Consider the following 24,564-nt stretch of genomic DNA (forward strand, 5'->3'; position numbering starts at 1 on the left):
AGTGAAGGCGCTTCGGGAGAAGGCACCTGAAACCAAGCTGAGCAGGGGGACAGGATGCCCACTGCTTTTTTGTTTTTCTGTTTCTATTGTCTTGGCACCTGGCATGCAAGACAGAACCACTTACCAAAGGTGTACAGCAAGGTGGGAGGCTAAAGGCCCAACTTTCTAATCAGAAGGCCAGAATGCGGGGCCCCCTAAGAGCTGGAAAGATTAGGGAAAGCGTGCAGAGGAGGATGTTTAGGGGAGCAGCCTGTGTATGTTTGCATCCACCCTAAACCGCAGAGCATAAGCTTTCAGAAGTGGTCTGAAGGGCAGATCATTGCCCGGCCCCAGACTTGTCCGTGGGTGATGCCCATGCAAGACACGCCTGAGCCGCACTGGGAAAGCCCTCAGACCGGCCTGGCGCCAGAACCATGGCTCACAGGCGGTGAGACGGCCGTGGGAGCCCGGCCCAGCCGACTGTCTGCCAGAACAAGCAGCCCAGTCAACAGTCTTTGTGGGATTTAAACAGGAGGCAGAGGCTCACAACCAGGTGTTCACACTGTCCAGAACGCAGTCCAAAATCACTGAACATGAAAAATCAGGAAAATCTCAATTGCAAGGGAAAAGGCATTCAACAGATACCAACCAAGAGATGGCACAGACATTGAAATTGTCAGACTTTAAAGCAACTGTTGTCATTATGATCTGAGAAGCAGTGCAGTGAATGGAAAGTTGGAACATCTGGACAGAGAAATAGAATAAAATGCCAAGACAGTGTGCCATTGGCAAAAGAATACGCAAATAGGTCAATAGAATGGGAAGGCCGGCCCAGAAGTAGACCCGCCCAATCAGAGTCACCTGATCTTTGGCAAAGGAGAAAAGTCAGTTGAACAGAGAAATGATAGTCTTTTCAATAAATGGTGCGGAGCAATCGGAATCCGTGGCCAAAAAAAAGAAGAAGAACCCAGACACCGTCCTTACACCATTCACAAACATGACTTCAAATGGGTCTTGTAGTTAATTGTAAAATGCAAACCTTCAAGACTTCTGGAAGATAACACAGAGAAAATCCGGAGGACCTTGGAAGTCACAATGAGTTTTCAGGGAAAAGAAAAACAACACAAAAGCACAATCCATGAAAGAAAAAATGAGGTTACAGTTTTGTTTTTTAATTTAAAAAGTCCTTCTGTGCAAAAGATACTCCTGAAAGATTGAGAGGCCAGCGAGGGGCCGGGGGGAAAAGCCTTCACACACACCTGATAAAGGGCTGCTGTTCCACATATGCAGGGCGCTGCGCAAACTCAGCCGCAAGACAAGCAGCAGCGCCTCGTCCCTCTTGCTGAGAGGCTCAGGGAGCCCAGCCCGGGCCGCGCCCGGCGCCCCCAGCTGTGCGGCTTAGATGCCGTCAGACTCACCGAGCACTCACGCCGGCTAGAGCTTATTGTGTATAAATTGTACCACAGTAGCGCTGACTGAAGAAGTAAAATCCAAGGGTGCGCACTGGTGTTCGCTGTGACGCACAGAGAGCGTGTTGTGTATGCCTTCATGTAGTCTGTGATACACCTTCAGCAGTGCTTTTTATTAAAATAAACCATGTCAAGAAAAAAGAAAAAGACATAACAGATCAGATGTGCACGTAGCAAACCAGATAGATTTTTTTTTTAAGAAGTGCTTAATGGAAGAAAGTAAAGCGAACGAGATATCTAATGATATAATTTAAATAAATTTAAAATACGTACACTTTGATCATCGTACCACAGTTATGTGAAATGTTACCATTAGGCAGGAGACCTAAATAGACATTTCTCCAAAGAAGACACACAGATGGCCCACAGGCACATGGAAAGATGCTCAGCATCACTATCAGAGAAATGCAAATCAAAGCTACAATGAGGTATCACCACCTCACACTAGTCAAAATAGCCATCATCAAAAAGTCTACGAATAATAAATGCCGGAGAAGGTGTGGAGAAAAAGGAACCCTCCTACACTGCTGGTGGGAACGTAAGTTGATGCAGTCACTATGGAAAACAGTAGGAAGTTTCCTTAGAAAACTAAAAATGGGGGAGTGGGGTGGGTATAGCTCAGTTGTAGCATGTACAAGGTCCTGAGTTCAATCCCCAGTATCTCCATTTAAAAAAAGACCTAAAAATAGTCACCATATGATCCAGCAATCCAACTCCCAGGCATTTATCCAGAGAAAACTCTAATTTGAAAAGATACATGCACCCTACTGTTCATAGCAGCTCTATTTACAATGTCCAGGACACAGAAGCAACCCAAATGTCCATTGACAGATGAATGGATAAAAATGATGTGGTATAAATACACAATGGAATACTACTCAGCCATAAAAAATAATGAAATAAGGCCATTTGGACAATATAGATGGCCCTAGAGATGATCATGTTAAGTGCGGTAAGTCAGACAGAGAAAGACAATGTCATGTGGTATCACTTATGTGTGGACTCTAAAAAAATGGTACAAATGAACTTATTTATAAAACAGACTCACAGACATAGAAAACAAACTCAGGGTTGCCAAAGGGGAAAGCAGAGAGGAGTGTATAAATTAGGAGTTTGGGATTAGCATATACATTCTACTATATATATAAAGTAGGTGACAAGGTCGTGCTGTACAGTGCAGGGAGCTATATCAAACATCTTGTAATAACCTATAATGGAAAAGAATCTGAAAAGGAAATACACACATGTATAACTGAATCACTGTGCCGTGCACCTGCAACTAACACAGCTTAGTAAATTAACTACATGTCAATAACAATAATAAAAAATGAAAATAAAAGATACTGTAGTAGAAAGAAATATTAATCACGTTTAAATGTAGCCAAAAAAGATGTTAACGTTAGTGGAACATGTGAAGGGTATACAGAACCTCTCTGCACTCTCTACAACTCTTCTGTAAGCCTAAGATGATTTTGGAATAAAAAGATTAAAAAAAAAAAAACACCTTTTCCCCCCAGGAGCACTTACAAACAGAAAAAGGCACATTAACTAAATTAAAATGGTTGTTTATAGGTTGTGGGGAGGGTTATGTGGATAAAAGGGAATAAATAAACACGTCAGTAAACCAGAATGAGACTCTCCTGGGTCAAGGCGGGTAGGAGACCTCCACCTTCAAGACAGTGTTCACCCTCAACGGGCTGGGGGACTTAGAAGGAACATACTTCAAGGAGGAAGGAAGGAGGCGTGAGATCTAAGGTGGCAGGGCGTGAGACAGTGATTTACAATACGAAATATATTTTTGGTCTTCCTTTCTTGGCACAGAGCTCCCGAAATCCTTGGAAGGTCCTAAGTGATGAGAGTTTAAAGGAGTCTTTTGTTATGTTAAGGAGGTGACTTTTGGACCCAGAAGTAGGATGGGGCTGGTGGCCAGGAGAACCAACCATGTGATTAGAGGGTTGGAACTTTCAGCCCCACCCTCGGACCTCCCTGGAGGGGAGCGGGGCTGAAGGCTGAATCAGTCGTCAATGGCCAGTGATTTAATCAGTTATGTCTATGTAATGAACCCTCCATAGACCCCCAAAAGGACGGGGTTCGGAGAGCTTCTGCGTTGATGGCCACGTGGAGGTTCAAGGAGACAGAAGTGTTCGGAGAGACCGTGAAACGCCAGTTCCTTTCCCACGATCCTTGCCCCGTGTTCCTTCATGGTAAACCAGTGATCCGGCGAGTAAAATGGTTCTCTGAGTTCTGTGAGCAAATTAATCAAACCTGAGGTGGGGGCTACGGGAACCTCGGGTCTGTCACAGTTTGGTCAAAAGCACAGGTGACAACCTGGCCTTGAGACTGGTGTCTGAAATGTGGGCTAGGGGGAGTCTTCTGGGACTGAGCCCCTAACCCCGTGGGTCTGATGTCCCAGGTAGACAGTCGGAACTGAGGTGGACTGTGGGACACCCAGCTGGTGTGTGGAGCAGTGCCTGTTGGTGGGGGGAGCCCCCCTACACTCCCACGAAGTGGAGCTGGGCACAGAACGCAATTAAATGGTGAGCAAAGAAACTGTTACACATAAGTAAATATAACCAAATGTTGTCTATTTTTAAAAAAGATAATAATGTCTAATTGGTGGCAGTAAAAAATAACTAAAATAATAGAAAACACCACCCTATGAGCCCCAAGAAAAATGACGACCATGTTCTGAGGTCCATGGATTGTCCGAAAGGGGGCTTAATACACCGATACGCTTTAGTCCTTGTTAAGTGAGATAACTGGTTACATTTCAAAGGCAAGCTGGAAAGGAGTAGGAGGAATCCGTGTAGTTGATAGGCCAGTGAATGATAAAAGTGGAGTAAAGGAAATATGTAAAAAAGGCAGTCACTTCTAAAACTCGTGTGCACAGGTGGCCGTTGTGGTGGTGGGAACACAGCTGTGGCGCCTGGGGGCCTGGGCGCAGAGCCCAGCGCTGGCTGACTTCCGTGGCTTTAGGCAGGTCGTGCCCCCTCTCGTCCGCCAGTGCCCCCTCTGTGATAAGTGATGATGATAAAGGCGGGGCAGAGGCCTGCCGTCGCCCCCTGGGTCCTCACAGGTCATCCTGCCATGGGTCTGGTCCTCACTGAAGTCCACCTGCCCTGGGAGCCTCTGCCGGGAGCCCGGGGGCCCACCACCGCTGTCCCTGCAGGCCTGGCATGCCTGGGGGGTGTGCAGTGTTGGGCCACTGAGACCAACAGGACCGATGAGACTGGACTGAGGCCGCCTCAGCCTCAAATGTCCGAGTGGCCTGCTGCCCTTGGCATACACTTCCACTCTGCAGCCGGGACCCCAGCCTGGCCTCCTCCCTGGCCTCTGCCCGTCCTGCTCACTCCTCTGTCCCACTCCTCCAGTGGTGGCCACATCCCTGCATACACCTGGAGGCCAGGGAAGGCGGTCTCTGGCCCTCCCCAGTGTGCTGCTGGGCTGGGCCTGCTCCCCAGGGTCCCTCTCGGCCCGCCCAGCTGTCAGAAGAGCAGAGCTTACGCGCACTGTGGGGTTCGGGGTGGCCCCTGTCCTGAGGGGGACCAGACCCCCAGGCCAAAGCCTGATGCAAGCAAGACACAGTGACTCTGAAGAGACCAGGAGGGGCAAGGACGGGAAACTCCAGTGAGACTGGGTCCAGGAGAGCCTCTGACAGCCAAAGGCAGAGACCGAAGGAGAGAGGCCGACGAGGGCCCGGTGAGGGCTGGGACACGGGATTTCTGGGGCTGAGCCAGTAGCAGTCCAGACCCAGCCCTGCGACCTGGCCACACCTGCTCCTAGCAGCTCAGTGGTGCCCTGGGATGGCACAGAGCCCTCTCTGGGCCTCAGAAGCCCCCTCATTCCTTCTGGGTGAGGCCTGAGTAAGGACCCTCCCTTTCCTTCCAGGCCACCCTCCTCCATCCAGGAGGTCGCCCTTAGGAGGGACCGGGGAGAAGCCTGTCAGCTGCTTCCACTCTAAGGACTGGGGGACCGTGAGCCTGGAAATGGTCTGAGAGTGACTACAAAGAACACAGACGAGGCGGGGCAGGGGCTGGTGGGGCAGGAAAACCAGCAGGGGACAGGGCCCGAGGTCCTGGCAGCAGAGCTGTCCTGGAACCCTGGCCTCCAGGCCATCCCCGCCCACCATCTGCCTCCCAGGGAGCTCCCAGGGACAGAGGGAGGAGGGGGCCTCCCTCCCCTCCCGACTCCCCTTCTGGGGTGGGGTCCATATGGTGTTCCCAGGGAGCCATCTGAGCCTGGCGACACCTCCTCCGCCTTCCTGGGATGGCAGGCCACCCCCAGCCGCCACTGCAGCTGGCTGCCCCCATCCCCAGTGGGGATGTTGCCTCGTTCCGAGGCCAGGCTTGGGGTGCAGGGGGTGGGGAGGCCCTTCCCTCTGGTCCCCTGAGCTTGGAGGAGTAGGTCTTCTGAATTTGATTGTCCTAAGGTTCCATATGTATAAATGTAGGTTTCCAGACCAGTAAATTTTAGGTTCTGTGTTTCTAAATTCTGGAACCCCAGTGCTCTTTTGTCAAAAGCTGTCCCCAGCCCAGGCAGGCTCTGGGCATCCAGCCTGAGCCCACCTCGCCAGGCCCCTGGCCGTGCACTGCCCCAGGCCCACCGCCTGGGGCTGGCGTCCCTGGGAGGGAGGCTCTGGCTGCACAGCCGGGAGCTGACGTGAGCAGTGGCGTCTGGCTCGCTTCCGCCTCTGCCAAGGCCTTACTGGGAGGCCCTTCCGCTCCAGGGGGGCAGTGCCTGGCATGTCTGAGAGCTATTCAGAGACGCCCCTCCGCTCCTGGTTATTTTTAGGGCCTGACAAAGTAACCTGGGGAGCCCGCTGCTCCCCACGCCTGGAGAGGTGTGGAGTCAGACTGCCGGCCTGGAAGCGGTCTTAGTCCCCAGGTCCTGCTCCCCCGGCGCCCAGGGGGACCGAGGCCCAGAGAGGTCAAGACCTCCTGCCCCAGCCAGCCCTGAGGCCAGGGAGCGGGGGCCGGGACCACCACTGGCTCACCCTGTGAGGGGGTCTCACTGCCTTGGGGCCCCTCTGTGGGCCTCTCTGAGCAGACCTGGACAGGGGCGCCGATGCCCCAGTGGGCAGGGGCACACCAGGCAGGGACATGGAGGAGGTCCTGCAGGAGCCAGAATCACCCGCACCATCTCCCAGGTGTCTGCAGGGAGGGGACTGTGGGATCCCCACTCTGCTGGGGGGCCAGAGACCTCCCCTGGCCACAGGCAATAATGGCAGAGCTGGACTGTAGGGGGGTCCTTGTGACCCCTCCCTTCCCGTCCCTGACCCATGCACTCTGAGGTCTGCAGGCAGCTCCAGGCAGGCCTTGGTGGCCTTGAGCCAAAATGCCAACAGGTCCCTGCCGAGGACGGCGGCCCAGGCCCCCAGGTTTTTACGTCTGTCAGAAAGGGTGGCCTGGTCATCTTCCAGGGCAGTGGAATGGCCAAGATGGGGGTGGGTGGCAGTTTCTGGGCTTCTTACGTGGGACCCCAGCTGTCCTGTCACCTTGGGGAGCCACGTGGGGATGGGCCAGGGAGGTGGCAGCTCTCCAGGCCTGCATTCTGGTGACACAAGCCCTGGTTTTAGGAGGTTGCAGTGAGCTGGGGGTGGGTGGAGCAGGGTTGGGAAGAGCGGTCTGGAAGGTTCTGGAACAAGTTCTGGAGCATGAAGCACACAGTGGATTTGCTATGAGAGCCTAGGGAGGGTCTGTCCTTCACCTTGAATGAGACCAGAAGGAGCCAGCAGAGGTTGGGAGGTGTCCAACTGGTGGTCAATAAGCAGCCCCGACAGTGGCGGAGGGAGTGGTCCACCAGGCTTGGGGCGTGTAAGGACTGAGAGCAGGTCTGCTGATGGGGGCAGGAGCCCTTCCTGCTGCAGCATGAGGTTAGACCAGAGGAAGGACTTCCTAACAGTGCATGTGTTTGTGGCTGGGTTGGGGCCAGGAAGCGAGGTGGGAAAGGTGGTTGAGAAGACCTTGCCAGAAAAGCTTCTGCCGCTTAGAGGCAGGGCCGCCCAGGGTAAGAGTGGGGGCTTCTTGGGTCTCCTCGCCTCCTGCACTGCTGGAGCAGGTGACAGGGAAGAGAACGAACAGGTGGGAACCAGGTGAGGAGGAGCTGCCTCCAGTCTTAGGGGTGTGGGTGCTGGTGACACACACAGCTCCTGGCGGCTGCCGCTCCTGGCAGCTGCAACCCCAGGTGACTCAGAGGGTCCAGTCACCGTCCTCATGCCTCCCTCTTTCTGCCTGTCCACCCGTCCATCCTCCAGATGCTCCATCTGTGGGAGTGGGGGACAAGGTGACCCGGTCAGATCCTGATTTTCAATCCCAGAAGTACCACCATCAGCAACATGGATCATGGTGGCTGCCACCTTAGGCATCACCAGCACCAGAATCACTCCCCACTGCTGCCACTGTCTCTATCTCCAGCTCTACCACCTCCACCACCACAACCACCACCATCAGCACCATCATCATCACCGTCACCTGCACCATCATCATCACCGTCACCTCCACCACCACCACCACCACCACCACCACCACTGTCAGCAGCACCACCATCATCACCGAGACCTCCAGCTCCATCCACAAAACTGTCACCACCAGCCTTGGCTGAACACCCCTGCCCACCATGACCACCGCCGTCCTCTCCGTCGGGCTTGGTGGCGCCACCGACGGCAGATGAAGGCGGCAGAGGGGGCGTTCTTAGCCTCGCCAGCAACAGGCCGCAGGGGAAGATGGCACGTGTGCAAAGACGCCAAGACAACGAAGAGAACACAGGTCCAGGAAGATCTTTCTAGTGGCCTGGCCAGCTCTGGAAAGGAGTGGCTTCTGGTGGAGGGAGCCGATGGAGATGGAGGGGCCAAGGCTGCCCTTGCATAGCTGATACACTGAGGGGAGGGTCCAGGAACCAGAGCCAGGAGAGCCAAGGGCAGATGCAGCTCCACCCTCACTACATGTGGGATGCTGGCAGCATCCCTTGGCCACTCTGAGTCTCGGTCTCCTCTTCTGCAGGTGGCATCAGGACCCCTGCTTCGTCCCGTGCTGGCGGCACAGCAGTCTAAACCGCTGGATGAGGGCAGAGGTCCCGCCCCAGCGCTGAGCGCCTCAGGGTCCGTGGCCCGGAGCACCGCCCGGGACAGGGCTCACCACAAGAAGGTGATGGAGGGTAGACCCGGGCAGGGCCCAAGGGTTTTGACGAGTCTTGCAGGGACACCCTGGCAGGCTTCTTGCATGGAAAGCAAGGGAGCAGAGAGAAATTTCTGACTAGTCACTGCCTGAGCAGCTGTGAACATCAGGTCCAAGCAGAACAGAAGGTGTGGCCTCTCCCAGAAAGACAGAGCCTTCTTGGAAAGAAGAACCAGGATCAGAGGAAAACTGGAGTCTGTTCACAGGCTGACCCTAACTCTGGTCACTCTGAGCCTGGACCCTGGTGCCACACCAAGCCCTGACACCAGCGGCCCACACCATCTAGGCACTCCTCTTGCGTACAGGGAGTGGGTGGCTTGGGTCCATCTTGTCTTTTTTGTTTTTTCTTTCAGGTTTTCTTTTGCATAAGGTCCTGGGCATGAATGGGACAGGGGAGGTCAGGGAGCTGGCAAGACCCTGCCCTGGTCACTCCAGGAGGATGCTGGTGAGCCCTCTGCAGAAGTCCAGCCTTCCAGACCCTGGCCCGGTGCCCTGTGCTGCCTTCACTGTTGGGGGCCGGCCGGGGGAAGTGGGGGACAGTTGCTGGGGGCTCAGGACTTTCTCCACTTGGACCCCCCTGCTCCTAGGCGCTCTCCAGCTTCCTTCTGTAACAGCCAGAGGAAGCGGAGACCAGCACAGGACATGGCCCTCATCTGAACGCCCTGGGCCAGGTGGGCTTGGAATTCAAGTCTCTGGGTGTAGAGAGCCAGCAGTGAGCATGTGTGGGATTTCACTGAGACCCCAGGGCAGGGGCTTCTCAAACCTGCGAACGTGTATTTAGTGGTTAATGATCTGTAACAAGTGAGCTGTAACAAGCTTCAGTTTGGGTCTGGATTTGCCGCCAAATCTCACCCCGAATGTTGGCTTTTTGGAGGGTTCAGAATTGGGCTCGGCGACCGCGCCCTCGTGAGGCGCCGGCTCCCTGCTGTGTGCGACTGGGCGGGGTTTGCACCGCATCCTCTTGGTGGCCATGCTCCCCTCCCTTACTGCTGTCCACTCACTCAGGCCAGTTGTGGTCACTCAGCCCCTCCCAGCCATGCATGGTCGCCAGGATCCCTCTCCATCCTCGGTCATCTGTGGTCACCAGCGATCACTGCGGTCACTCACATGTGTGGCAGCACCTGCCAAGGCCCTCTCCAGGCCCATCTCCACATGCTGCTGAGGACCCTGGAGTTGGGGAGTGGTGGTCACAGGCGCATCAGCAAGATTCCCACAAGCTGAGCCCCGACTTGGGGAGCAAGGCTGCCATGGGGACCCTGAGCCGGGCAGCCCCCCCCGCCCCTCAGCCGGGGCTGGCATTGTTTTCATTCTGCATGACTTGGTTGGGGGCCCATAATCTTGGGGTGTGGGCCTCCAAATGACCCACCTGTATACCTCCTCCTTGGGCAGGTGGCCCCTCTGCTGCCTCTTGGGGCCCAGCGCAGCCCTCCTGGCTGGCTGAGGCCCTGGGGCTTCCCGGGGTGGGGAACACAGCTTGGTGGGGAGGGAACCTGCTTAACCGCCTCTCCCAGGCTCCTGGCTCCCCAGCCAGCGCCGTGGGGCGGCTCAGGCTGCCCCCTGCTGGAAGCATGGAGGAGACACAGGCCCCTGCACTTCCACTCACTGGGTGAGCACTTCATAGCTCAGACCCAGAAACCAGCAGGGGCCATGGGCCAGGCCGAGTTGGAAGGAGGCAGAGAACTGGAGAGATGGGGAAGGGTCCTGGCATGTACCCAGCACCCGCAGGCATGGGGGCGGCTCTGGGTGTGTTCACATCTGTCCGTCATACCCATGCCTTGACAGCTGAGACCACCGAGGCCTGGGGGCAACAGGCACCTGGTTCCAAGTCCAGCCAGTCCAGCCCAGCAAGGGGGGGAGGCAGATGGGACAGGGATGATACAGAAGAGGGTGGGGTCCTGGAGGAGGCCCACCGAGGCCAACGGAAGGACGGGGGTCCCAAGTTCTGAAGGCTCCTACCCTTTCCAGATCCTCTGCCCCCACGTTTCTTTCTCCTGTCTCAGACTGTTTTTAAAAGCACCCTCTGTTGTTTTTGTCCAGCAACGACTCTGGGCACACGGGGAGGTCAAATTCCTGCCCCTGTGGGTTTGGAAGTCTGAAAGCCCAAGGAAGGGAGGGGCGGGGGAGCAGGCCCCGGTCCCAGGTCTCTGTCCTGTTCCCACAGCACACGGGGTGGAGCAGCTTGCTGCCAGGCCTCCCTGGCCCTCCCTGACCTGGGTGGAGGGGCCAAGGCCAGCAAAGCCCACCCCCAGCCCACAGGATCCGGGCTTGCGTGCTGCACAGAGGATGGCCACACAGAGAGGATGTGGGTTTTTAATTCTTTTTATTGAAGAAAAGAAAAGGAGAGAAAAAATAGATTCCCCACCCCTGCTTCTTCCCGGAGTGGGCTTCTGGTCCTGCCCCTGGGGTGGCATAGGGGAGAGGGCCGTGCTCTCCGCCTGGGTCTGGGGAGCGGCCCCAGGGCCCTGGAAAGGTACATGGGTCTGGCTGCTTCCCGAGGGATGGGGGTGTCTAAAAAACGGTGCCAGGCCGGCCAGGCTGAGCAGGCTGGTCCGCCGCCGCAGCAGCTCAGGTGGGCATCCCGGGGAAGCTGGCCACACCGGCCTGGCCATTGTCCGCGGCCACCGGCCTGCCTGCCTGCCCTCCGGGGCCGGGCCCGAGGAGGGCAGAGTCTGAGGCACCTTCAGGCCTCAGGAGCCCTGTGCCCACAGGGGCGCCACCGCCTCCTGTCCCGTCTGGCTCTGGTCCCAGCACTGCGGGCCTCTGCCTGGCCGCCGTCCGAGCGCCCTGAGGCCTGGGCGCGGGCCTCGCCCGCCGCCCGCGAGTGTGTCTGTGCCCGTCCGGCAGGAGCGGGCAGAGCAGCGTCCCTCCTCTGTGGCCCGGTGCATGGCCGCTGCCCGGCCGCTCAGACCTCGGTCTGGAGGTCGATGATGTCCTGGCCCACCAGCGGGATGGTGGCTCCCGACTTCTCCCACTCCACGCTCCGCAGCTCCAGCGGCGACGGCGGCGGCGGCTCCAGCTCCTTCCTCGCCCACGCGGGCGTCCCGTGCGCTTTCCGGAGGCTCTCCCAGGGCCGCTTGTTGGGCGTCTGCTGCTTTTCTGGCTGCTGGCCGGCGGGCGGTGGAGGCGGTGGGGCCCGAGACGATGCCGAGCAGGTGGGGAGTGGAGACAAGGAGGCAGACAGTGAGAAAGGCAGGTGTGGGCGGCAGGGAGACCCCAGCCCAGAGAGGGAAGTGCAGGAGCAGAGCCCTTCCCAGACCGCACGAGGGTTAAGGCCCCCCACCACTGGGCAAGAGTGGTGGGGGGCTGCAGGGAAGGGCAGCTGGAAGCCCCTGCCGGCTCAGGGCCTCTCGCTTGGCTGTCGCCCTCCTCTGGGAGGCAGCCTTGCCCCGGCTCCCCCAGCCCAGTGCACCACCTGTGCTTCCAGACGGGGCCCCTGGGACAGACCCGTCTGCCTGCCCTGTTCCTCTGGGTATGTAGAATGGGCTGGGTCAGGCCAGCCCTCCCAAAAAGTTGAACGAATGAATGAATGAAGTAGGTGGAAGGAAGGAGAGAAGGCAGCCTTACCTACAGGGTTTCCCACAGCCTCGCCCCGCCCCTGCCCTCAGGCCCGCCCGCCCGCCCGCCCCACACCCCGCCCCGCTTCCTCCAGACCTTGCTGTCAGGGCCCAGCACCTCCTTGTCCTTCTCCGAGTGCTGCAGCTTCCTGTTCAGGTCCTGGAACATGTCCTGGTGCCGCTTCCGAGTGTGCATGATTTTCTGCAGGGGGAGAAGGGGAGCAAGCCCTGAGCCCGGAGGGGGCCGCCCTGCCCTGCCCCAGCCCAAGGCAGGCCCCTGGAGCCTGGCCTCCCGGTCAGGGCGGGGTCCTCCTCCCCAGACCCCTCCCTGCCTTTTGGAAGGCCTGGGCCCCGGAGTCTGGGGCAGGGGAAACCAGAACCCACCTCAAAGTCCAGTTCCGCATATCGTGATTTCCGCCGCTGTGGGGAGAAGGGGTTTGCGCGCATTCACAACCAGATTCCCCCAAATCCCTCAACCACAAGTCCTTGCCGGAGGACAAAGGAGGCCAGGGACCCCCGCACCTGGATGCCTGCCCTCGGTCCCAGCCAGGCCCTGGGAGACACGCCTCTAGTTGCACTGAAGCTATGGCTCTCAGTGCCCAGGCCCCTTGTAGGCCACCCCTGCCCGGAGACATAGGAAGCCCAGACGGGGGGCTCTGGGGGAAAACGGTGGGCAGAATGAGGGGTCACTGGGCCTAAGGAAACAGAAGCCAGAAGCCCTAGAAGGCAGGGCAGGCTGTGATGAGCCCTGACTTACCTTCTGTCCCACCTCAAGGACAGTGCCAGGGCTGGGCAAGGGTGTCCAGCTCAGGCTGCCCAGGACACACTCCCAGGACTAAGAGGTCTGGACACAGGGCCGTGGCATGACTGGGTGGCCACAGAACCAGGACCCAGGGCTGCATAACCAGAGGCCATAATCCAGGAGGTGGGAGCCCAGCCTGGGGAGGGTGGGGCTCCCCAAGGGTGCTGGACCTGACTGCTCCCCACCCTTCCTGTCTCTGAGTCCCCATTCCACAGGCTGACCGAGGCCTGGGGGTCAACTCCAGGTTTTGGACTGGTCTAAGGAGGGTCTGGCTGGCGTGAGCACCCAATCACGGAAGGGGCTAGATTCAAGCTGGTTCAAGTCCAGCTCAGCGTCCTGGCTGTGGGCTCCTGAACCCCTGTGCCGTGGGTGAGACCACCACCAAGGGTACAAGAGGCCGTTTAAGCACAGGCACCAGCTCCCAGTTATGAGGGCCCAGAAAGCCCTGTATCTCTTGCCAGCAGGGGAAGGCAAGTTCTCAGTCTCTCTTCTTAACAATGGGACTCTTGCCGGCAGGGGTGAGCCACGATGCTGGCCTCCAGGCACCCCCCTCCTGGGCTCCCTGAAGCTGGCCGCCAGCCTCACCGGGGACGCCCTACACCCTCAGTCCCACCTGCTGAGCCCCAGCCCAAATCCACAGTGCCCACAATGTGCCTGTCCGTTGCCGGCTAGGGCCCACCCGGCCCCTGCCTCCCTGCGCCTGGGCTGCCCTTACCTCCAGGGAGCTCACAGACAAGGTGGTGACGCTCTCGTTCTTGGTCCCGGGCCCTGTGCCGGGCCCCGGGTGGGCAGCGGGCTCCCCGGGCTCTTTCAGACTAGGGGGTGCCGGCTCCAGGGCAGGCGGTGGGGGCAGGGGCTGCTGGGGGGGCGGGGGTGGGGGTGGGGGTGGGGGCGGCGGGGGCTGGGTGGGGGGCGCCTCGGGGGGCCCGCCTCCAGGGGCCTGGCGGGAGGGTGGGCTGCGGGCGGGGAGACCAGCGTCAGGCGCCATGCTGAGGTGGATGAGGCGGGTCTGGGGCATCTGGTCGATGTGGATGCTGTACTTGGGTTCCTCCTGGGGCTTGGGCCGCAGCGTGGCTGTGGCCGTGGGCAGGATCACGTAGCTCGTGTCCAGGGCCTTCTCCTGGGCCCGGCTCAGCTCCGTGTCCAGCTTCTTGAAGATGTCCCCATCGCCGACAAAGGACGACTTGGGCGCCCTGTCTTTCTTGAGGGTCAGCGAGTGGTTGGGGAAGTCGGGCAGGGGGCCGCCCGGGCAGCGGGGCGAGCCATGCAGGTGCAGCTTGGACACGTTGGCTGGCAGGCTGTTGAAGTTGGGGGGCGCCTTGGCGTGGGCCAGCTTCAGCTTCTCCTCCTCGGGCAGCGACGGCCGCTTGAGCGTCCCTGTGATGGTGGCCGTGCGGCAGGCTGCAATGTCCTTGTTCAGCACTGCGGGGACAGGCCAGGGGGCCGGTCAGGGCAGAGAGGGGTGCTGGGTCCCGCTCGGGAACAACCTGCTGGCTGGTCTCGGCAGCCTCCTTCGGGTTTGGTGCTACCGCAGCTGGGGCTCCCCTGTCCTTTCAGACGAGGATGGGACGCAGGGGTGCCTCTCCTCCCTGGAAGAGGACAAATGACCTCCACCCACAGCAGCTGGAAAGGGCAAGTGAGGGGCGGCCTGCGCTGCCTGGAGGTGCCGGGACACAGCCTCTCGCTGGGCTCCCGCTTGCCCACTGCCTGCCTCGCTCCCGCCTGTCCGCTTAGCCTCTTTAGGCCCACACAGAGCCCCAAGCTGCAGGCCCAGCTGCCCACAGCCCACTTGGAGCCCATCCTCTGGAAACAAGATCTGACCACAGGGCCCTCCCCACGCAGGCGCTGGCCAGGTGATCAGGCTCCCATGCCACACCCTTGCCCAGCCCCCAGCTGCCCGGGCCGATCATCACTCACCCAACCCCGGTCCTCCTCCGCCCTCCTGACGGCCTCAGGTCGGCACCCCTTCTCTTCCCTACTCTGGATGCCAACACCAACACCCAGGTCTGCAGTCCTGCCCTGCCCCTGCCCCACGCGGCCCAACAGACCTGCCATCTTTCCGGCCAAACCTGCCCGCCCCCGTGGTCAGGAAAAGCCCCCCTCCCTTGCAGGTCCCTCCCCCTGGCTGTCCACCTCAGAGCCAGTATCGAGTGCCGTGGACAGAGTTGTGGGCCTCCCTTGCACAGATCCTGCAGCAGGCCCCCCTGCACTCGCCAGGGCTCCCACCTACCCTGGGCTGGTCCCTGCCCTCCCTACACTCAGCGCCTGGGACTGTGTCTCTGGTCCCACCCCCAGGCATCAGCCACTCCACTGCTCTGGAGGCCACAGATCAGGCTGCCCTACTAATGAGTAATAAAAACTTTTTTTTTTTTTAACACATCAGTCCATGGGCTGATGTGTTCACAGAGAGCCCCTGCTTTTTTTTTTCTTTTTTTTTTTTGAGGAAGGAACTTCGGGCTCAGAGAGGCCAGCACCACACAAACAGGGCTAAGCTCAAGTGCCCAAAAGCCCTGAAGTCTTGGAACCATCTCTCCGGTGGTTGGCTAGAGCACATGAGGCTAAGACAGGGCAGGAAGGATGCTCTGTTCACCTCCAGTCTAGCCCAACCCAGAGGCCGTCCCCTTCAGGAAGCCCTCCTGGGGTCTAGCAAGCAGCAGCTGACACTCCTGACTTGGGGCTCTCCCATTCCCTCTGCATGGCTATCTCTAGAGAAGACGCTCCTCAAATGTCTACAGACCAGAGGGAGCAAGACTAGTTGGTCCTCCACAGCCCAGAGAGACACTGCCTATCACTGGCCCCAAACACCTGGCTCTCAGCAACGACATTTGGACAGCTTCCTTTTACTGGGCAATTGATTCCCTTTTTGCACTTTCTTCCAGGAAGCTCATTGCTAACCCAGGGCTCAGCAGTTGGTTCTTTTCACCATTTTCCTCCTGCTCCCACGGATGTTCCCCAAGTCTGAAAGCCCGACCAGGCCCTACTCCACGGCTGGACCAATAGTGAAAAAATGAAGGCAACACACAACGTGGGCCCTTGAGGGCGGGCAGGCAGGGTGGCGGAAGTGGGTCTCCCTGAGCTGGCCCAGCCTCATGGCCCCTACAAGAAGGATCGAGGGCAGAGATCAGAAAGATGCATGAATGCAGAGGACTGGGCATGTGCTGAGGGAGAGAAGCGGGCCAGGGCCGGGGCAGCGGAGGCCCGGACGGTCCCCTCCAGTGCTAAAAACTCCACCAGCACCTGCTGGGTACTGAGCCCAAGGACAGGTTTCCGGAGGCTTCTGCTTATGCCCCGCAGACCCTGCCGGCAGCCTTGAGGGAGTGGGTGGGGGATGGGAGGCATGGAGGTGGCCAGCGCAGGCCAAGGTCTGTGGTCAAGCCTCATGGTGTGCGGGTGGGATGACGACAGACGAATGAGCGGGCAGATGCACGGAAAAAAGAAAAGGAAGTGGGCCCAGGAGAGGGCCACCTGTCGCTCTCACCTGTCAGGCGCTCACCTGATCTACAGGCCAGATCCACGTCCTTCTCAAAGTCAGTCTGCAGAGAGAGGAGGGGGAGTGAGGGCCCAAGGGCGGGTGGGCGGGGCCGGGCTGCTGCCTGAGCGCCAGGCTGTCTGTGGGCCGGGAGGAAGGGGCTGTGCTGGAGCTGCTCCCGTGTGCGTGCTCGCGTGTGGGTTGCTGTGCATATGCACACGTGAGTACCTTCTTCCTCCAAGGCGTCTGCAGATCAGCCACAGCTCACTCACGCTCTTGGACCCTTTGGACTCAGTTCCCCCCACCCCGGCCTCCTGGGCCCCCAGTACCAGAACCCCCCTGCTCCGTCCCTCCAACAGGAGAGGACACATGGAGGGCCTCACACCTGAGCCCCCTGCTGCCCAGGCCGCCACCGCTGATGTGCCGGAGTGGGGGCCTGCCCCATGTCACCTCTTTAGTCCTCACCGCAGCCCAGGGGACCAGGAAATGGAGGCCAGCTGGCCCAGGAGAGCAGAGCGGGGTTGGGAGGCAGATGTCTGGTGCCAGGGAGGGACCAGCTGCCCCTGGAGCAGTGGCTGTGGTCTCTGCCGCAGCACCCTCCCCGTCCCAGGCTAGGAGCTGGGGGAGGTGGGAGGGTGGCCTCGGCCCTGCCCTCGGGTAGCTCAGCCTGTTGGAGAACCCGGCTCAGGCCACCCAAGGGTGGGCTGTGGCCTTCCCCAGGGACTGAGGGGCCCCAGGGGATGGCCAGGCCCTTCATCAAGCCTGGAAGTCCCTTCCTGGCAAATGCAGAGATCAGCTTGGCAGGAAGTCTACACAGTCTTCCCCTAGGGTCGGAGAGCAGGCCAGAAGAAGTGTCAGGGAGTCACTGCGTCAGTGTCATCCCGCCCCTCTGACCAGTGGGCCCGACTCCTCCCACTGTGGGCCCCTGCCTCACCCCTGCTTCTGCTGAGGCCCTGTCTGTGACCCTCACAACCACCGTGAAGTGGCCAGGCTCACCGAAGACTGAATGAGCACTTCCTGCCTGCCAGGGGCACCCAGCGGGCAGCAGGCACCAAGTGACAGCAGGGAGGACACTACCGAGGACACTACCAGGGCCCGAACGGGCAAGGCAGCCTGATGGGGGTCAGGGAGGGCTCCCTGGAGGAGGTGCCACTTGCAAGGTGGCAGCAGGAGCAGACAGGGGTGTGCAGTGCGTGGGGCTGAATGGTGTGCATAATGCCAGAGGACCAGGCAGTCAGATCCTGAGAGGAGCTGGTTGAGGACAAGGCCAAGGTGTGGTGGGGGGTTGGTCCCAGGGGGAGGGCAAGTGAGCCAAGTTCCGTTCCTGGCTGAGCTCGAGGGCAAAGAGAGGTGTGGAAGGTGCAAGGATGAGGGTCAGCCAGCCAGGGAATGGGGTCTGGCCAAAGGGCACTGCTGGTACCAGAAGGTGGGCTTGGGGTGGACCCTAGCCCTACCCAGACTCCTGGTCAGTTTGACCCTGCCCATCCCCAAACCCTGGAGTGAGGATTTCACCTCAGCAGGCCTCAGTTTCCCCAACCTCAAAGGAGGCTCGGAGGTCCTCCGAGTGGGCTGCTGGGGCCTAGTGGAGACAACCAGTGTGGGCGCCCAGTGTGGGCGCCAAGTGTGGGCAGCCTGTGCCCCAGCCCCGAGCCCTACCATGAGCTGGGCGTGGCCGTTCTGGAAGGAGCCCCCCGAGTCCCCGTTGCCCTCCTCCTGGCGATCCACCACGCGGCACTTCACAGCGTCCTGGACCTGGGGAGGGAGAGCACAGGCGGTCAGCGGCTGGCCAGCGCCCGCGGTCGTGCCGCCAGAAAGGCGAGGCCGAGAGCGGCCTCCCAGTGAGGGGCGCCCCGCCTGGACCCACACAGGCCCCGAGCGGTGGGGAGGGGCCCGCGGCGGGTGGGGCCCTGCCCCCAAGGGCACAGGCTCGTCTGCGGGGTGAAGGGACAGCGACCCAGGGGTGGCCTCGCCAGCAGCCGGCCCTCTGAACCCTGAGATTCTCTCTATGCCCTTTTAGGGGTGAAAGCTTAAAAACATGGAGCTCTGGGCCCCTGAGAACAGGCTGCAGGCCCTCCTGGCTAGAATCTGTCGGTAAGAACCCACTGTCGGGCTAAGAAGGGTCACTTGGTGCCCAGACTTGTCCTGAGCCACAACCCCATGTCCTCGAATTTCCAGGGCAAGCTGGGGTCAGGCCCTCACTCCCTTCGAAGAGGCCCTGCCCGAGTGTCCGGGAGGCCCCTGGGTGGGGGACGGGGTGCCGTGTCACATTACTGAGAGCAGCGTGTTCGGTTGAGGGGGACTGGACCACCACGGCCTCGGACTCGCCGGAGGGACGGTGAGGATGGCTCCGGGAGTCAGAAGGAGCTGCTGGAGGATGAGGGGACCCACTGGTCCAGAGGCGCTGCTGGTCAGCGCGAGCGAGGAGCCCTGGCTGGCACCTCCACGCGCTGGGCACTGGGGGCAGCAGTGAGCGGAGTGCCCTTCTCGTGGAACAGATGCCTCCAGGCCAGGACGAGCAAAGCAAGTAAACGGTGGTGCAGGCTGCACAAGCACAGAGGGTGGGGTGGGCTGGGCACAGAGGGCTTCCCGGAGGTGTCCTGTGCAGAGGTGGGGAGAGCTGGGAGGAGGGCATGGACCCATCCCCACCCACCCTGGACACAGAGTTTGTGCTGTTGTGAGGGGCTGCCCAAATCCAGTGCACCATGGCCACACAGCCGGGCAGAGGCAGGTCAGGGTCTTGCTGGCCTCAGAGCCACTGACACCAGGCAGCCCCCTGGGCCTCCCCCTGCAGGTGCACCTTCCTTCCACCCTTGTGCTTGCCGACCCGGGCGGCAAACATTTGCTAAGCCCTACTTCGTGCCCGGCGGAGGCAGGCCACGGTCCAGGAGACGGCAGACACGAAAGTACATTCTCCATCGGCACCAACAGGAGCTGGGACTCCCAGATGCCTCGGGTTCCCTCCTTCAGGAAGGCCGTCGGGGCCAGCCTCACCCACTCCGCTCTCCATGCCGGCACAGAGGAAGACCCTGCTCGTCCACCCGCTGGAGTGGTCCATGCCCAAGGCCCGGCCTCTGCCCCCCTGGCCCGTCTTCCTCAGCACAGCACCCCCAGCTGCGACCTGCCCCAGGTGGCAGGGCCCCTGCAGCCCGGACCCCACATGTGGGACCCCGGGGCTCATGGAGGGAGGCAGACGGAGACTGTCTGGCCTGGCCACCACGGGCGTGCGCGGGATCTAGGTCTAACCCCACATTCTAGTTTCCCGAAGGAGCGGGCCCTCAGGGCGCCTGGCTCCGGCGGAGCGGTGTCCCAGACCTTCCTGCCATCCCTGCCTGCACCCTGCGCCTCCTGTTCTCAGTAAGGGGTCCGTCAGAGCCCACTTTCTAATTGTTTTCCAGGGTCCGCCTTCTGGCCCTTCAGGGGCACAGCCTCTGTTTTCCCGTCCACCGAGCCCTGCAGCTCCCCCTCTGGTGTCTACAGCCTCTCTGTTTTGTCCTCAGGACATTCCTTTGTCCTAGTTGCTGCTCGTTTCACAGAAGCCAGGCAGCCCAAGGCCAGGAGCCTGGGTCACACCCCCTTGGTGTCCGGCTCTGTGCTGGCCTGGAGCAGGGAGTGTGCAGCAGCTACTCTGTGGGGCTGTCGTGAGAATCTCTAACGCGAGTACACTGAGGGCACAGGGAGCGCAGTTTTTCCTTCTGGGGTGTCGATGTGAGGTCTGCAAAGCTGCCTCTTCCTGGGCTGTCACTGTGGCTTCACTGCTGGTGGATCCGTGGCTCTTCTGGCGGAAACTGTCCCCAGGTCCTTACGGCTTGAGTGGTCGCTCGGGACCGACTGGACTGCTCTGGTTTGCAGGCCATGGGGGGCTGTTTCCACACCAGAAACGTTGAGTCTTCACCCTCCTCTTTCCTGTGGTTGGAGCCCCTGGAGAGGGGTATTCACATCTCCCCCAGGTATAAGCTGGGGGGCCTCAGTTGTTCCCAGTGGGGCACCCCCATCTTCAGCTGTGCAGCCCCCTGGATGGGGATGCTCCAGGTGGCGGAGGGTGGGTGGGCAGCACTGCCAAAGCACACAGGTGACGGATCGTCCACTACAGACCCCACCCCCGGTGTCCAGGGCCCCATTGACCCCACTTCCAGAAGCTTCCTGGTGGGCCCAGTTCATGCCCACGTGTCCTTCCGCCTCCAAATGCCCAGGTTCTGCTGCTGCTGCCTCCTCTCCCATTCCATCCTTTTGAACTGCTCTGCTTTAAAATCCTCTCTGCCCTCTTTCCAGGAGGTACTAGGGGAGTGGAGGTGACTCCACACCTGCCTACCCACTCTGCCCCTTCTGCCCCAGGGATGTCCCGGTGCCAAAGGAGGCTGCAACCTCGTGCCCCTCAGGTCCCTTCGCCGCTCCCCACACAACCTCAAAGTGGGCGCCTGTCCGCCTATGTCCAGATGGACGTTTTCCCCATTTCTACCCCCGAAGCCAGGAGCGCATCCCCTTTACCACTGCTACCAGCCAGGGGGCAGCTGGGACAGTCTGGCAAGAACCCTGCTCTTGTACCTCTGGAGAAGTCCAGGAAGTGCCAGAACAGGAGTCTCGGCTGCCATGCAGCCGTGTTACTACCTCCAGTGACTCTCCTTCCCGTGGGCCCCGGAGGCACGGAGCCCACCCCGACCCGGGTCCGAGCCAGCATGGGGCACCAGGATGCCTCTGGGAAGAGCTGACCGTTCTCAACAGCCCTTGCTGTGTGCTGGACACAAGTCCAGACTCATAGAAGCGTTCAGGGCGAAGAGGCCACCCTTCCCCACTTCCTGGCCTCATCCCAGAACCTGCCCACCGCGGGCACGTGCGGAGGCGGTGTCTCGGCGCCTGGAGCAGGCTGAGCGCCCGCGGCCCGCACACACTGCGGGCCCCGGCCCTGAAGGAGGGCCCCGGTGAGGGTGAGGGTGGGCGCCCGCCCAGCTGCCCACCCGGGGCCCACCTCTCTCCGCAGGATGCAGTGCACCATCACGATGACGAAGCCCTCCAGCGAGTCGAAGACGGCGAAGAGGATCTGGAAGAGTGCGGAGCGGCGGTCGGTGACAGCGAGCACGGCCGACATCCAGGTGAGCGCCAGCAGCGGCAGCACCACGCAGGAGCTCCACAGAGAGGCCCTGCGGACAGCGCGGCGGGCGGCGTTGTCAGCGCAGTCCCAGGCCCTGCTGCCCGGGCCGGGGCCTGGCCTCAGCCCGTCTCCCTCCCCGGGGCTGGGGCCTGGCTGCCCGTCCATCCCACCTGGGGAGTCTGGGCCCGCCGACCCTGGGCCGCATCCTCTGAGAGACCTCTCCTGCCCAGCCCTGCTGCCTCCTCTCCTGGGGCGCGGAGTTCGGCCAGCAACACCCCCAGCCCAAGGCCTTCCAGGGCAACGGGGACTCGGGAGGGCGGTCCCGAGGGGCCGGGCAGCAGTCAGGGCGGGACGTCTCTGGAAGACGCAGGTTCCTGGCTGTCCAGGAGGCCCCAGGGAGGGGGGGCGCACTGGAGGGAGAGGGACGGCTGCTGGGGAGGAGGCCCCTCCTCCCAGGTCCCTCAGGCCCCCAGCCAGGGGTCCAGGGCTCGAACTGCAAGATGGCCACGGGGAGGGCGTTTGACCAGGCCTCTGAGCTCTGGACAGAGAGAAAGAGAGAAAGAGGGAGGTGGGGAACCAGAGAACTCTTCAGGAGAGGTAAGGAGGTCTGTGAGGGGAGGAGACAGACAGACAGACAGGAACAGACGATAGGTGCTTCTTCCTCCTGGTGGGCCCTGCTCTGCTTTCCCCAGGGGACGAGCTACCTCCGGCCTGCAGCCCTCGCCCCCTCCTCCAGGAGCACCCCTGAGGCAGGCATCACCCTCTGCAGCCCAGCCCCTCCCTGCACCACCACAGGCTACATGTATGGTCACTCTGAGCCTGTTGCCCCATCCACAGTGGGGACACTATGCCACAGCAAGAGGCTGTTGTGGCAGCAGAAAAAGTGCCAGCAGGATGCCTGGAGTGAGATGGGTGTTGGGAAATGTGACTGACCACCCCCACACACTACCACCACTTTTAGGGCCACTGTGGCCCGAGGACCGCAGCCAGGGCGAGCTCCGCCCCTGGGCCAGGGACTGCCTGCAGGGCCCCGGAGGCTGCTGGGCTTCCTGCCCCATGCCACTAGTACCCGGCTCCCCTCCTCCCTGACTGGTCACCGGAGTCGAAAGGAGAGGCAGGAGCAGATGGGGCAGAACCGCAGGGCACCAGGGCTGGTGGGAGACAGCGGGGCCTTGGCCAGGGGGCCAGAGCTCACCCCACTTTGCTCCTCCACTCCCTTCAGCCTGGCTCACCCACTGAAGCCACTTCACCCACGCGGTGGACGACCTGTAAGGGGCCCAGCCCCGCAGAGACAGCTCTGTCCTCATGTCTTAGACAGCTCTCTGTGGCCAGGCACAGCGGCCACACCTGCCTCCTCCATCTCCTCCTCAGCCTCTCTAGGACCTCTCTAGGACCCAGGTCCCCGATCCCAGCCCCAGCCTGTGTCTCTTCCAGGATGGAGCCTCTAATTCTGCCCCCACCCAAGACCTTGCCCAGGCCAGGGGACGGCTCCCAGGTCCCCTTCCTAGCGGCTCAGGCCAGAGCCAAGAGTCGCCCTGAAGCGCCCACCCCTCTTCCCCTGGGCTCAGCAAGGGGTCCAGAACAAGAGCTCACGGACCACCCCCCACCCCGTCGCCTCCACACCCAGGGCCCCGCTGGCCTTGCCCCACTGCCCCTTGGCACTGCGGGCAAGCGGGTTAGGCAGAGGCCCGCGGGGCCGGGCGCCTGCCCCTGCAGGCTGCCTTCCCTCCGCAGCAGTAATGCCTGGGCCTGGCACAGGGCCTGGCACAGGAGGGCACGCAAGAACTTCATACTCCCACGATGCTGGTCCCCTCCCAGCCTGGGCCTCAGTCTCCCCGCTGTGATGGGTGGGGCCCCGTCGTCTCTCCTGTCTGAAGCAGGCCTTCTCTAGCCGGATCCCCAGGCACAGCCCCCGCCAACCCATGTTCTGAGCAGGAGGGGGCAGAGCCTCCCCACTGAAACGTCTCATCCTGCCGTGAGGCATCCTCCCTCGGGCCTGAGGCTGGCAGAAGGCCGGGGCTTGGGGACGCTTAAATTACTCAACTTCCTGCAGCTTCTGAAACATTTCTGCAGAGGGCCCCGTGGAAGGACCTCCGTGCAGGTCCAGGCATGACTGTCCAAAGGAGAGGCGGCTGGGGGGCGGGGGGTGCAGGCCAGAGGCAGCTGCCCCAACCGCCCCCTTTGGAAAAGCAGATGCCCCCGGGGGAGGGGTTTTGAGAGTGGATGGGGACGGGGGCAGGGCCACTGACTAACTTGCTGTGTGACCTCACAGGTAACGTTCCCGCAAGGCTCTCGGCTCGGCACCCCCCATCAAGGTGAGGCCATGTGTGCACCCCACAGAGCCTGCCTGTGAAACAAAGGAAGGGCTGAGCTGAGACCCGGGGGCGTCTGGCCCGTGGACCCTGCACGAAGGAGCAGCTCACCCTCTCCCCAGAGGTTTCTGGCTCCACTGGACAAATCCCTGCCCAGGAAGCGAGTCCGCCTCTGCCCACGCGCTCCCCACGGCCAGGAGGACCCTCTACATGGGGCCTCTGAAGTCCTGGCCCCGGGGCCCAGATTGGGACGTAAACACAGGAGGGGGACCCGTGTGTCTCGGGACAAGACAACGGACACTCTCAGGTCAGCTGAGCCGAGGTCCCTCGGGATTTAGCACCCATCCTGGGCCCCAGCTGCGCTGTCCCTGCCCTGCTCCCAGCCCCCTGGTGGCAGCCCAGGGTCAGCAAATGAGCCAGCTGCCCTGAGCACATGGCCTGCCTCTCTCACACTCACGTCCAGTAGTGAGCAGCACACACTCCCCAGCCTCCTGCGCTCATACTCATGGTCCTGACACACGCACACACTTGTACACTCAGAGCGTTGTGGCCCCAGCACAACCACTGACCATGGCCACCAGCTGACCGTGTTCTTGCAGCCACACACGCCCACAGCCCGAGGCCTGGAGCACGGGTGGGAGCCTGGCCGGGGAGGGGGCAGGACAGGAAACGAGGTGGCCAAAGCTTGGGGAGGCCGGGCAGGGGCTGCCTAAGACCCCAG

General features: G+C 60.9%; 1 protein-coding gene across 6 annotated transcripts in view; it reads right to left on the bottom strand.

Annotated features, from left to right (window-relative positions):
- Positions 1 to 10,921: 10,921 nt before the first annotated feature.
- ADGRB1 (adhesion G protein-coupled receptor B1) overlaps positions 10,922 to 24,564 on the bottom strand; it is a 79,491-nt gene continuing 65,848 nt past the window's right edge. For 2 of the 6 annotated variants that reach the window (XM_032468269.1, XM_032468268.1), the window contains 7 exons: positions 21,409 to 21,580; positions 18,102 to 18,197; positions 16,455 to 16,509; positions 13,692 to 14,398; positions 12,559 to 12,594; positions 12,272 to 12,376; positions 10,922 to 11,723 (listed from right to left, as the gene is read on the bottom strand). In XM_032468269.1, coding sequence (XP_032324160.1) covers positions 11,523 to 11,723; positions 12,272 to 12,376; positions 12,559 to 12,594; positions 13,692 to 14,398; positions 16,455 to 16,509; positions 18,102 to 18,197; positions 21,409 to 21,580 — 1,372 coding nt within the window. In that variant the 3' untranslated portion in view covers positions 10,922 to 11,522. Of the gene's footprint in view, positions 11,724 to 12,271; positions 12,377 to 12,558; positions 12,595 to 13,691; positions 14,399 to 16,454; positions 16,510 to 18,101; positions 18,198 to 21,408; positions 21,581 to 21,701; positions 22,070 to 24,564 lie in introns of those variants that run through there. The other 4 variants (XM_032468267.1, XM_032468270.1, XM_032468271.1 and 1 more) reach the window with 4 other exon arrangements.

This window comes from Camelus ferus, chromosome 25, assembly GCF_009834535.1.
Source record: "Camelus ferus isolate YT-003-E chromosome 25, BCGSAC_Cfer_1.0, whole genome shotgun sequence".
In the NCBI taxonomy this organism is placed as follows: Eukaryota; Metazoa; Chordata; class Mammalia; order Artiodactyla; family Camelidae; genus Camelus; species Camelus ferus.